This window comes from Varroa jacobsoni, unplaced genomic scaffold, assembly GCF_002532875.2.
Source record: "Varroa jacobsoni isolate VJ856 unplaced genomic scaffold, vjacob_1.0 scaffold_119, whole genome shotgun sequence".
Classification (NCBI taxonomy): Eukaryota; Metazoa; Arthropoda; class Arachnida; order Mesostigmata; family Varroidae; genus Varroa; species Varroa jacobsoni.
The window spans coordinates 96358-109519 of record NW_019213021.1 but is presented as its reverse complement, the minus strand read 5'-3'; the positions used below and the strand labels follow the sequence as shown (position 1 = coordinate 109519).

At 37.1% G+C, this 13162-nt stretch overlaps 1 protein-coding gene across 5 annotated transcripts in view; it reads left to right on the top strand.

The window, feature by feature from the left end:
* The window catches only part of NELF-B (negative elongation factor B), a 42933-nt gene extending 35040 nt beyond the window's left edge, over positions 1-7893 (top strand). For all 5 annotated transcript variants that reach the window (XM_022844278.2, XM_022844270.2, XM_022844243.2 and 2 more), the window contains 2 exons: positions 4635-4725; positions 7283-7893. In XM_022844278.2, coding sequence (XP_022700013.1) covers positions 4635-4725; positions 7283-7423 — 232 coding nt within the window. In that variant the 3' untranslated portion in view covers positions 7424-7893. The remainder of the gene's footprint in view (positions 1-4634; positions 4726-7282) is intronic.
* The last annotated feature ends 5269 nt before the right edge of the window (positions 7894-13162 follow it).

Below are 13162 nucleotides of genomic sequence, written 5' to 3'. Positions count from 1 at the left end.
TATTTCATTGAATCCTGTCGTAAATTTCTCTACGAAAATTTTCATCCAGCGCATGAGCATACCGGTTCTTTAGAGTTCTGGCACCCAAAATACGTTTATGAAAAGCTAACTTTGCACGAGCAAGACACTCGAATTGCTTTGTAATCAAATATTCTTATGTCAGAATTATTTAGAATGATACAGTTGGGTCCACATATTCTCGATGTGGAACGAACTCAGGGTTGGATCGGTGCTGTCTTAATAGACGTCAGTTTTTTTTCAAATCGTACCAAATTTTAGCACCTTTGCATCTTCAGTCATTGTATGCTGTTGTTAGTATGGCATATGATTATCATACTGTTTTATAGGCCTGTTGAAGAAGCGCCATATATGTCCTGGAAGATCCGCCCGGGCTAGATCTGCTAGGGGGGAGTTTTTGACACTATACTTAATCTGTGTGTTTTACGTCCCGTAAAGGTCAAGCGTGCTAAAAAATCAGAATATGCATACCAAAAAAATGTCCTGTCGGGTGGATTACTTTTGACGCAAAAAGGTTGCTGGGCTCCATTGCGCTACCACTGAGTCAGAAGGAGCTAAGTGTCTTTCATATGCCAACCTCTTCAAAACTTTTCTGCTTCAGTCTTTCCTATAATTATCTCAAGCCTGAGAATTTCTCGAGGCCAAGAGAGTTGGTTTTAAGATGCCAAGGTCTATAATAATAATAATGAAAGTCGCTATAGGATACGAAATCACAATTGAGAAAATACTCTATTTGTGTATACGAAGGCAAACAGTCAAACTGTACAGAGAAGAGCAATGGGTTTAAATTTTATTCACGGGTCACTCAGTAATTTCTGGAAAGGTTGGAACTCACCGACTGCGTCATTTGCGGTCACATGGTTCTGTTCCTGAGCAATTCCTAAGATTTTCGTCGAATACGTTATTGAGTAAGCTCAGAGAGTAGTCGCTCAAGAAGCCACATTAACGGCTTTGGGTTCTGCAAGAGTCGATTCGTAAGTAGGAGAGCTATAACTCCTTTTATTTGCTATGTCACATCAACTTGGTCCTTCGAATTCTTCAAAGGTAAATCTTCCGCCAGTCGTTCGATGTTCTTATGTGCTGTAGAGATATGTAAAAGCGCGCTGTCCGACAGAACGTTAGGCGCAATGCCCACTTATGCTTGTTGCAAAAACGATAGGGGGCCACTGGCTTTTTTAAAAACAAATCGGATAATCCAGCAATCTGGTAAGATCGAGCAAATTTCCGAAAGTCAACGAAATTCCGCGTTTTTGGTGCCATGTAGTTAAAGGCAGTAGTGTCTCGAGAAACGGTCTTGTCGTTTCCCAAAGTTTTTTGAAAGTATTGGATCCGAACAGTGATAAAGCACTTCGTCGAGAAAAATTCTCTGTAAATATTTTGACAAGATCGCAAATGTAGGTATAGTGCGTTCGCTGTTAAATAGCCCCTTCACATTTCACAAGATTCACTCACACATTAGGGAGACTTTGAAAATCTTAATGAATTAAGGTCTCCCATGCTCATCAATATCGGTTTTGTCTACTAGAAGAAAGTGTTGCTGCAAACGCTTAAGCCATGGGACTTCGATCTACCACGCTTATACGATTGGCTGTCCATCACGGAAAACTGCAGAGAGGCATCGTGGTTTTGTACCTAGATCTCTTTCAAGCAGAGCTAGAAACCCATGACCCGCCAAACAGACCAATGACCTTATGATCTAAGCCTAGGGCGAACATATGTTGCAGGCTAGCACGCTACGATAGAAAGTAAAACCTTCACGGAATTATTGTTAGGCAGCGTTTGATTTACCCATTTAGTCGTTGCATAGGCTATAGTTTTCCTCTAGGTTGTTGTAGCCCAACGGCCCGTTAAGCAATCTGGTATACACTGCGGAACCCACTGCGACGCCATTTGCACTTTAGCAATACCAACAAATGCGCACAGCGCGTTGGTCGTCTTTCTCTTCCGGTTTTGCTGACGGTCTCATTTACATCCAGGGCGGCAGAGTTCCGGGAAGATTTTTCCCACCACATTGATGGAGTTACAACGATCTTTTGATCAGCACAGTGATTTAGGTAATCGAGCTAGAAACGTGATGCGAGCGTAATGTCTCATCATCTAATGCAGCATCTCTGCGCTACTTTCGCGCGTTTTGAGTTCCTTATCATCTTTGAATCTTGTCTTTCTTCAATTCCTCGAATTTATATTAACCTTTTTATCTAGTTTTATCACACTTGCTAAACGTAGCAAACCTTTATGATTCGAACAATTTTCACTGTGGTTGTATAGCGTTTATGTCTCCTTGGCTATTCTATTAATAAGCCTTGGTGTACCTTTTTAGACTTTTCCCGATGTAAGAAACTTTTTGTTTCCACTTTCTTTGTTGTTGGTTTCTCAAATTCTACATTATTTGAAGTTATTCAATTGTCTAATTTGCTTGATCGACAACAATTATGTTTGGCGAACGCTAGAAGACTTTATTTATATCAGCTTATAATCTAAGAACCCGATGATGCGAATAATGTATTGTCATCGTACACTCGTTAGCTCATGGAATTTCTGTTCATTTTGTTGTCTTTTTTAGTACGACGTATTTTATTTATTATACTTAGTAAAGGGATGGCATAAAACGGTAGTGCCACAAACAGTTTGTGTTTCTAAGATATATCTCCGTATGCACCGTAACAAATGATGTTATTTTATTAGGATGATAAAATTCTTCGAACAAGTATTTTTACTTGGTTCTAAAAGTATTTTCTTTTAGATAACTTTTGCTTCGAATATAGAATATGAATTGTTTGCTTTGAATAAAAATTCCTCGCCTGAGCTTTTACGGGGTAATAAATCAAACCTTTTAAAGTGTATTAATCGTGAAACTTTTGCTACAAGCAAGTTCGCTAGCTCAACTTGCGCTTAATTAAGGAAGCGTAATAATCCGTATCATAGACGTTTTTGTACTTTTAAGCCCTCGTTATTGCGAAAAATAATAAATGTTCGATTATATCATTTTTTAGACATTATTTACACTTCAACCGATGACATTATCATGATTTTTTATATGATCCATTAGATTTCCTTAGACATTTTGAAATACTGGAACACTCAAAACCTTGTTAAAATATTCTCGGAAGTGTAGTGGGAATTTCTCAGACTTAGCAAAACATATTATTCTCTGGGCGTAAGTGGTGGGCAAAAAAAATAAATAAAATATTGCCGATGCAGGTTAGCATCACACACTGATACAAACATTGTGTGTACTACAAATTCATACGTTTTCACACTTTTTTCGGTAAAACCCACAATTTACTAGATTATGAAAAAAAATTAATTTACTTTATTGTCATTGTAACATTATTAAGAGCTATAACTAAAAGAACTTAGCAGCGTGGAGTCATGGTGTTATAACAACTTCTACATTATATATAATAGCTACAGGTCACCCTTCCACACTTGTTACAGCTTTATAGATTACTTACTAATCCGCTTCTATATATATTTTAGAAATAACTTAATGTTTTAATTATTGACATTTTAACAATATAATTTTCAAGTTTAAGAGCTATGAATTGAAAAATATTATATTCTTTGTAGACATACATTTTTTACAATATATATTTGTTTTAAGCCCTTAAATGTCATTTCAGGGTGGTATCACCTTTTGGCCGCTAGCCGAAAGCATTTGAAAGAGCGAAAGGTCACGAGCAAAAACAATTAAATCTCATTAATTATGTGACATACAGGCCCAAGAGAGTGGTATCGTAATATTTGGTCTTGACATTGAGACTACGTTGGTGCGCATGCCTAAATTTTCCACAGGATATTTTATAAAACACACTATTGTTATTTTATCCTTTCGGTATTTTATTATGAGAATAAACTATGTCCATTTCTAAAAAAAAAAACATTGGAGAAACTGTACTTTAGATACCTTGTGAACAAACGTATTCTCCTTTTATTTTGCGAATGAAACAAGTCATGAATTATATATAAAATAAAAGACTAGTTAAAGGGATCTTAGAAAAATACCTATTGTGCATTGTTGCAACTAGCACAAAATCAGTAATGTTAAGTATTTTCTTTAAGGTCTAAAATAATTTAAAAAATTATTCCTTAAAACGCTATTAATAATTTCTAATGAAGTTCTCTACCATAGCGGGACAACTAGTTCTTTTGATTCAGGCCCTAATGGCCATTTTCCCAGACAGCAAGATAGATATCGCATCAAGACTAGCAGCTTTGCGTTTTCAAAAATATTTTTTGCAACACATCCTAAGAAAAGTATAATTAGTTAAAAATCGTTTCCGCCCCCTGGAAAACATCAATGTGTAATCTCGCCAACGGTCTCAGAAGCTTAACTCTATGACTATTTATGACTATATATTTAAAGGCCATAAACTTTTTAAAGTCATAGACAGCCAAATGTGTGGGTTTGTGAGGAAGGTTCGGTGTTTTTGGACTCATGAAGAAGCCATGTAGTAAAATTAGCTCTGAAAACGAACATCCAAATCGCTTTTTTTACGTGGATGCATTCCTATAAGTTATTATACAAATTCCTTAAATTAAGGCGCAACGGTGCTATATTTTCCATAGGCCATATATTATAATCATGTTTTTAAAAAATTTAAAATTTTATGCAGGCATCTGCTTCGGCTCGTATGGCACTCGTTTCATAAGCTGGCTGCCAGCAGGCTGGACATGCTCATGAAGGCCCTTCAAACAATGTGTACGGTAAGGAACTGCAAAATCCATGATACAACCACTAGCAATAATAATATAACTAATTAACATCTCTGCAAGCATAAGACCGCATTTGACTTGATTTATCGGATTGAAGCATTTTATAAGTGACCTGAACAAAGGGAGGAAAATGACGAAAACAGACGTTTGGTCAAATAAGTGGTATGCGGTATATCGTACTAGGATACGTTTTCGGAGACGACTTCCAGCGTATTAACGTCTCTAATAATATAAATCCGCCCCTTGGATCTGCAATTTGAACTCGATTCCGAAAACAACCTCATCGCCACCGATTAAATGCTTTAGACCGGAAATAGGGTTGAACGTCAGCAAGTACACGTGATGCGGCTAAAAAGTAGAACTGTAGTAAAGTAGTCTGTAAAAAGTAGTCAATCTAAACAAAGCAGCGTGTATCACAGATAGCGATTCCCACTAATTTTCCGTTTGCGCACGTCCTCGTATATTGTATTAGGACGTTTCATTGCTCATGAACAGTTATTTTGTGGAACGTAAATCCAAAAAGTTAGTGAGGCCCGGAAGAGTGTTTATAGTAAATGCAAATGAGACTAGAACCACAGAGTGATACTAGGTAACTTGGCAAGTAACCGAACTCTGACGAAAAACAAATGCCGATGTGAACTGGTAATGTTCATTCATATTCAGCAGAATCCCCTCAATGACTGCATGCAGTTTGGTACTTAAAGTCATATATCAACATAGTTGAAACCCTTTATGATGTTTAAGTAAGGAACAGCCACTCACATAGCTCTGACCGAATGGGGCAGTTGTTCAAACTTGAGTTTTCTTAGTCGCAACACTCGGAAAGAGCATAGATTGCAACGGGGTTTTGTTCTAATCATCGCAAACGTTTTCTTAAACAGTTAAGGTTAAATAGGTCACTATAATAATCGCTTGTTACTTTCCTACTGTTAGCGGAATTAACCCGAATCTACTCGTCATATTCTGAAAAAAGCGGTCAAATTTTTTTAGCGCACTTCTTCTTTTCTATCATAATTGGTATTTTTAGTTTCGACAACGTCACTGTATACAGACGCTATATACGAGAAACTGAATCCAAAAATATTAATAACTCTAGATAGAACCTTTATTGATTATAGACTAAATCTAAATCTCAAGTCATTCCCATCGACGCCGCTTAGCGGTACCAAAAATATTAACATAACTAGAAAATCATTGGCAATCACGTCACGACAACCAATACCAACCACCAGTTCGTTCTTATGTGATCAAGGAATAATTTAGAATCTGAGGGCTTGACGTTGATTGAAGGAGGAATGAATTACCAAAGCCTTAGAAGACCAGTAAATCTATATATGTATGTCAATCGACAATTGTACTCTCCCATAATGGCATATTACTTACCTTCCTCACCAATTTTTGCAAATGTGATTTCTTTTGTCTTTGAGATCTTATTAGCAAGGCCTAAAAGCTGGCACCAACAGATGCCAATCAGAATGTAACGGCTTACAATATCAACAAATTCAATCCGAGAAAAATTTTTATGAGTCCTTGAAAAAGAGATCCATGTTATAGCTACCCGGGACGTATAAATATTTTAGCATATATAAAGGCCGACGCCTACCCCCCGCAACGCCGTCCGTGTGTCCTCCAAAAACATTATCTCTTTCTCTCCAAAAATTTAACTTACGTAGCGTTTTTGCTAGGAAATCACCGTTCATTAAATATAAAGCCTTTCAAATTATTTAGGCGTGTTTTTGAATCACTTAGTTGAGAGGTAAAGTGTGCATTTTCTATGCATTGTATTTCCTTGAAGAATAGGAGAAAATATACTATACATATTTATGTCACAAAAGAGGTGCTATATATGTGTTCTAATGTTAAACGAGTATGATCGTCTCCAAGTAATGACCGTAGAATAGCCTACGTGAATTCTCTTATTCTGTCAAAAAGTACAAGAGATTAATATAGTCTTGATCGACCAGCCTTGCCTCCATTGCAGAAAAATTATCCATTAGCGAATTCAGATCTTTAAATTCATTCGAGTATGATTCATAGTCATATACATATGAATATAAAACGTTTATTCTACTGCACAACTTAATGACTGAAACTCGGCTAAAAAATTTTTACTCGTTTTATCACTAATTTTTTAGTAATATAGGTATATTTAAACTATGAAAAGCATGCCAAGGCAAGATCATGGATTTATTGCCCTTTGTAAAATTATCATGAGTAATATACTAACAATGTTATTGAGTTGTGTTGAATAAACTGTCTTAATTTTACTTAAAAATGAAGCGACTTATCAGCAGCGTGGCAACAAAGGTCTAGAAAATAAATTTTATTTTTCTAGTGGAATTTATTTCGGGTATCTGGTGTCAGTATTCCCGTCTGTCGAGGCTACAGATTTTCCCGTAACATAGTATACGAGCCTTGATATACCGAAGTGGTTAGGGGAATAAAGAAAAAAATCAGGTGATAAAAGTAAGGAAACCTGATAATCGAAAACTAGGTAAATCGTTGTTCACATTAATTATTCCTTTCTTGATTTGCGTTCGCTTTACAGGGAAATCATAATTTGACACCGTCGTTTGAGCAATTGAAAGAACGTATATCTACTCAGCAAACCTCGATGTCAGCAAGAGTCCCACAACCAACTGATTCCCCCGTATTTCAAGTACCTTGTACTCCTCATCATAGCTACTAAAACTGAAATAAGAAAAGTTGACATTGTCTCCTAGATAGCAAAAGGTTCATATGTACACCAAAATATTGATTTTGCGCAACGGTTTTTTCATTGCAATTTTTGGCTGTTTGTTCGGTAAGACTGTTATATATATATATAACAGTCTGACTGAATATATATATATATATATATATACAATAGGTTCCTTATAACGGTTAGGATTTTAGAACCGATAAAACAATCGTGCTACATTTGCATATTGTTCCACTATTGCTCGATCGCTTCATGAATCAAGACTTAGTACAACATTTTTCTCTAGCTCAACCGTGTCAAACATTGCCGTTTTCAAACCTGGAGCATTCTTATTAATACCATGTATTGAAAATAACCTTAGCTGCGCTAGTCTTTCCCTGGTTTATTTATTGACTACATAGTCTTTTTCATAAATAGTAAAGAAAAATTTAATAAAATACTGTTGATAGTGCATTGAATCAATCGCTTTTTGCAATTTTGTCAAGTTTTTCTAACTCAATTAATAATAACTTAAGCATATAACATTGCATTGAGTGAAGCAATATTTTGTCGTATCACTTCTGAAATATATTGTTTCTTTAAAGTTATCCACCCCTGGTCCTACTCCCTTTCGAAAATTAGCGTTAAAGCCTTCCTGATAAGTACAATGCAGGTAAAGCACAGACCTCTTTTTTTTTTTTAATCCGTTTAAGGACTGTGATAATGGTCTTTCTAATAAAGGAATTAAGGCTGAGAAGGTCCTACAAATTCAAACGAATACACTAAGGAAAAATCAGGAAATCAGGAAGATGCATTTTCATTTTCAGAAGTATCTTCCGAGTGTTTGGTACCCAAAACTTATCAAGAACTTTTGTTTTTTCTCTTGTACGTTCGATATTCAGCCGCATTACCTGATAAGGCTTAATACCAACACGACATGGTGTACCTACTTTCGCATTCAAACCTGGACCACCACGTGATTTAATACCTCTAATAAAGCAGGAAAATACTAGCAATACAAGCAGGAACTACTGCGCTATCACGGAAACGAATATCAGAGAACTTTAATGATCTACAAGTATAACCTCTGTTATATCCATCTGCCCAACCCACAAGTATGATAAAATCCAAGTAAAACTACAGTCACTTTCTAATAAAGAAAGCTTTTCCAATTTTAACGTCAACGTCTATATAGGAGCTGCAATCGTACTATCGGCATAACTTGAAAGTAAAATATTTGTTTTCGACTTTGTTATACATATAGATACACAAGATTCACATTGCAGTATGCATATGGGGTGCCACTATGATGAGAAAACAAACTGTGCATTTTTCCTAGTATATTAGTGTCTGAGCTGGGCATATATAAAGTCTACTAGTTCCGTTGCACTCACTTATCACTAGTCAAGCAAATGTCGTACCAAGAAGTGCACAACGTTACGTTGCGCTTTGCGCAAAGGGTCCCCAAACTTTTGTTCAATTGGAACTCATGTACGTTGTAAAATAGGCTCGCAAGTTAAGTCAGGTGATGTTAAAATAAGATTTCTTTTAAGGTTTACGTATAAGACAGAACAGAATTATAGTTGCTTACACAGTAAAGGATTCAGACCGCGCAACTGCGTCATATGAAATTGCGGTTCTATGGTCTCCCTTTGTGACTCTTCTTCGTGATGAGGTCCAGTAGCCAACGAGAGGTATGACATTATTTGGGCCTATGACCATGTTCCAGATAGTTTTTGAACATTGCTACTATATACCTCGAATTTTAATTTCTAGTAACATTTTTCACCAGATTCTAATACACAAGTCGACGTCTTAGACATATTGCGCTTTGTGAGTCCAACTGAGTACTAAGTTGGCGACCTCTTTAAAATCCTTCAACGTCGTATAAAAAAGCTTAGACAATCGCTCTAATACATGCATATGCGTCTCGCAGTTGGTACATAATGACGCATAAAGGTTGCAAAATTACAATGGAAGAAATTCAATTTGCTTTTTTTTGAAGATGTTTCGGAGAATAAGCTTTGACAACCATGGCTGCATCTAAGTAACTTTGAGATATCCGAAATGTTTTCACACGTTATAAGGCTCCGATAGGATAAAACTCGGAGCTCCAGTTACGTAGCGGAAGACGCCGTTGTCAGTCAACTTCAAAAGCAAAGAAACTCAAGGATATATTCACGTTGCCACGGAACCGGAAAAACGGTTGCTGACTTTTCTTGCTGCTCCTAGTAGATCAACTGCATTAGTATCTAAAGATCGTTCATGTCGTACCTAATAAGGAATATGGATTCAAACTGCAAACATATTCTGCATACTCTCAGCTTTTGAAGGGCCAAAATCTCTACGCCATTCTCATCGACTTTTGATCAGCATTCAGCATAACTTGCTCGGCTGAGAGTTACGGCATAAGTACTCGAGTTGATCTAAAACATCTTGTAAGTCATCGTGGACGCAATTTTTTCTCACTGGTGATCAGCAATCTACATGACGAAGCACAAACCATTCCAAGTAGGTGGTATCTTATATGGTAACAAATCTGATATCTTTGCGGAGGTTTTTCCTATTTTTTATCCTAACAATAGTTTCAAAAAGCATTTCGATAGCGTACGGACAACTCATAGTTCAGTGAATATTTTAAAGAAAAATCAAATATCTGTGACCAGGTTAACTCACGGTTAGAAGATACAATGCTTAGGTACGTTACACCCTGGTATAACTGGGAGTAACATTGGCGTGCAATGGGCATCTTTTTTTTGCATAGTTATAAGCCAAGCTAGTGGTAATAAAAGCAAAATAGTTAAAAAGCCGTCCAAGCTGTTCTCGAAGCTTACGTGTGTAGTCTTTAATCATTATATGGCTAAAACTGCTTTGTTCAGAATATCCCTTATGTGGAAGAAATTGACTGTCAACGTTATCTGAATTCCCTCGATTGTATGAAACTATCCTATTTACGGTATGTTCTCGTGTTCCCCGCTCCGGCCAAGAACTAACTCATCTTGCTACGCGACTTTTTGCGGCTTGTGGAAGCTCTACGGCAGAGATTCGCCGCATCAAAAATGCCAGCCTATCGTCGACAGATCACTGAATAGGAGAATAAAAGCGTTACTGTCTAGTTTGCAAGTAAAAGAATAACGACAGAAGGAAGGAAGGAAGGAAGGAAGGACGTTAAAGAAGAGTGAATAGTTTGCAGTTCGTCATGATGCCCATGAATTTCACTATAATCTGTGCGAATAAGCTGTTTATCACCAGCCGGAGGAGAACTGCCTATATGCACGATATGGGTAACGTTGGTATTTGTCGGAAAGTGACGACCCTATCCAAAGCAGAACAGTTGTAGTTCAAAGGGTGTAAATACTTTTTTTATATATAGTATATTTAAATATACTTAGTCTGATTATAAAAAATGGTTAGATAAGCTACAGTATATACAAGTCTTACTCGCTCATATCAAATGAACCAAAGAGCTTTAGTTGCACGCCACGAAAGGTCTTCTCCACGATAGGGTTTTGCATTTTATAGAACCCTTTTCTCATTTTTTTTTGTTTTGTAGTTCTTTATAGATTACTTCTGGGACCTATTTTCAACATTCTAGATATGTCTTTCATGTGCCTTAGATAGTAATTCTTCATACTTTAAACTTTCCGTAACTAACTTGTCACTCTATTCAAATGACGCGTGAAGTTCACATATCGACGAGAAGAACAAACAGGTTAACAAAAATGGTTTTCCATAAGCTAAAAGATATCAGTCGTAATTACAGCGGTAATTATTGGCGGCTAGTACAAAGTTATGACCATATTTGCCAGCGAAAATTCAGCTAGGTATAACCTGTCATTTGCGACATTCTGAGCTAATCTGTTCCATTCAGTTGACATCATTCCATAGCGTCAATTAAACTGGTGCAACATTCAGAAAATAACTTCTTAGAAGTATACGTCGGCCGTAACGAATAGTTGCAGGAAAAATAAGAATAGAAGGTAAAAACAAAAGTATCCATATGCGTACGTTTGTAAAATCGATACAGTGTACTTCACTCGATGAAGATCTGCATATCTCGTTACTTAACAGCGGCGGACATACGAATAATACTTTCCTTTCAAGTCCCTCATTATTCCTCACTGTACCTAGCTATAATCCAGCTTAGCATAACATTAGGCCCTATCTTAACGTTTCGGGATATCAAATGCGTAAATAAGGTTTTCGCTGCCGTACCGTCTTCGGAGACATTGAAACTACCGTTATGGTGAACAAACGAAGTTTCTTTACTAGAAATGCTTAACTAACGCTCGATATCGGATCGGTGCGGAAGTTCACTAAGAACACAACGCAAGTATGCAGTACCGTTCTAGGTATTATGTCTGCAAAATCAGGTTATTAACAGGTAAGCTAACAATTCGATTAGAAAACGCGACATGTAGCATAGTTTTCTACAGTAGGTGACCCAAATTTTATATAACCTAAAAAAACATTCTTACTGCTCAGTTGTAGTCTCATTGTAAAGTATATAGGTACAATATAAAAACCGTAGGCAATACAATCCTGTAATACAGTCTTCAACGACCCCCACAATAAACATGAAATAGAACGGACCTTCGTTTGCCCGTGTCATCCGGGGGTCATACATAATAGGGGGGACGTAGGCACATTTAAAAGGGCCAAACCGCCCACATCCCACACCCAGTCACATTGAGCACCTGCTCAATATGCTAAGTTATTATGATCATCAAACTCACTTTAAATCTAATTTCGGTTCAGAAAAACGCTTTTTTATATTTTATCCTGCGGAAAGCATAAAAATACAACAGAAAAAAATATCAGTGCTTTCACAGAGTAAAACTAAGATCAGTCAATGTTATTTATCAATTTAGTTGAAGCAAACAAGCTCTTCAGTAGTGCCGAAATCACAACAAAGCGTAAGTTGGGAAGTTTAAGCAAGTTGTTCAGTTGGGAACACGGGGTAGGACACGGAACCGTCATGTACATACTATTACCATTTAATTTATTGAGAATTAAATAAAAAGGAGACGGACGGCCTTTGATGCAAAAATGTGGCCTTATATATTTTATCGTGAATCATTCTAGTCGAAAATGTCGTACTCCATCACAATTTACTTTCAAATACCATAACCATATTTCCTAATGTGAATATTTTTGGTGTGAATTTTGTAGAAACTAAAACGGGATTCAGATAGTCAATACAAATCGAGATAGAAACGTGGATAATTTTGCACGGAACGCATTTGTTGGCTATAACCATTGTCTGAAGGTTGCAAAAAGTAGAAGCTTTTTTAAAGCTGAGCGCGCTGATTTTAAATTACAGAGGGCGCTGTTGCGGGTAGCTCCTCGCCGGTCGTTGGTTAGTGGTTGCGCCGCTTCGTGCTGCGGTGACTACCTGTGACGGCTTCACACAGGCGGACAGCATAAACCATCATCAACGACGGAGCAATCCACATTCACACCGGCTAAGCGTGAGTTGCAAGCTTTTTACGAATTTTTCAGGTATTTTATACATAAAAGCACCGTACCTTTACATCTTTTAGAATATGAGCACCTTAATGTGGTCGTGAGCCAAAATGGGCAGCGTTTTTTTTATAATCTGTTAAATTTATAGCAGTGCGCAGGGGGTTAAGTGTGTAGTTCCATAGGCCTAACAACAGTATAAGTGACAGTGCTGCCAATTATTTTTGAGGTACGGGCTGCACGCCGGTTACCGAGGCCTGCGAGAACCCCCGAGAGTTGCTAATG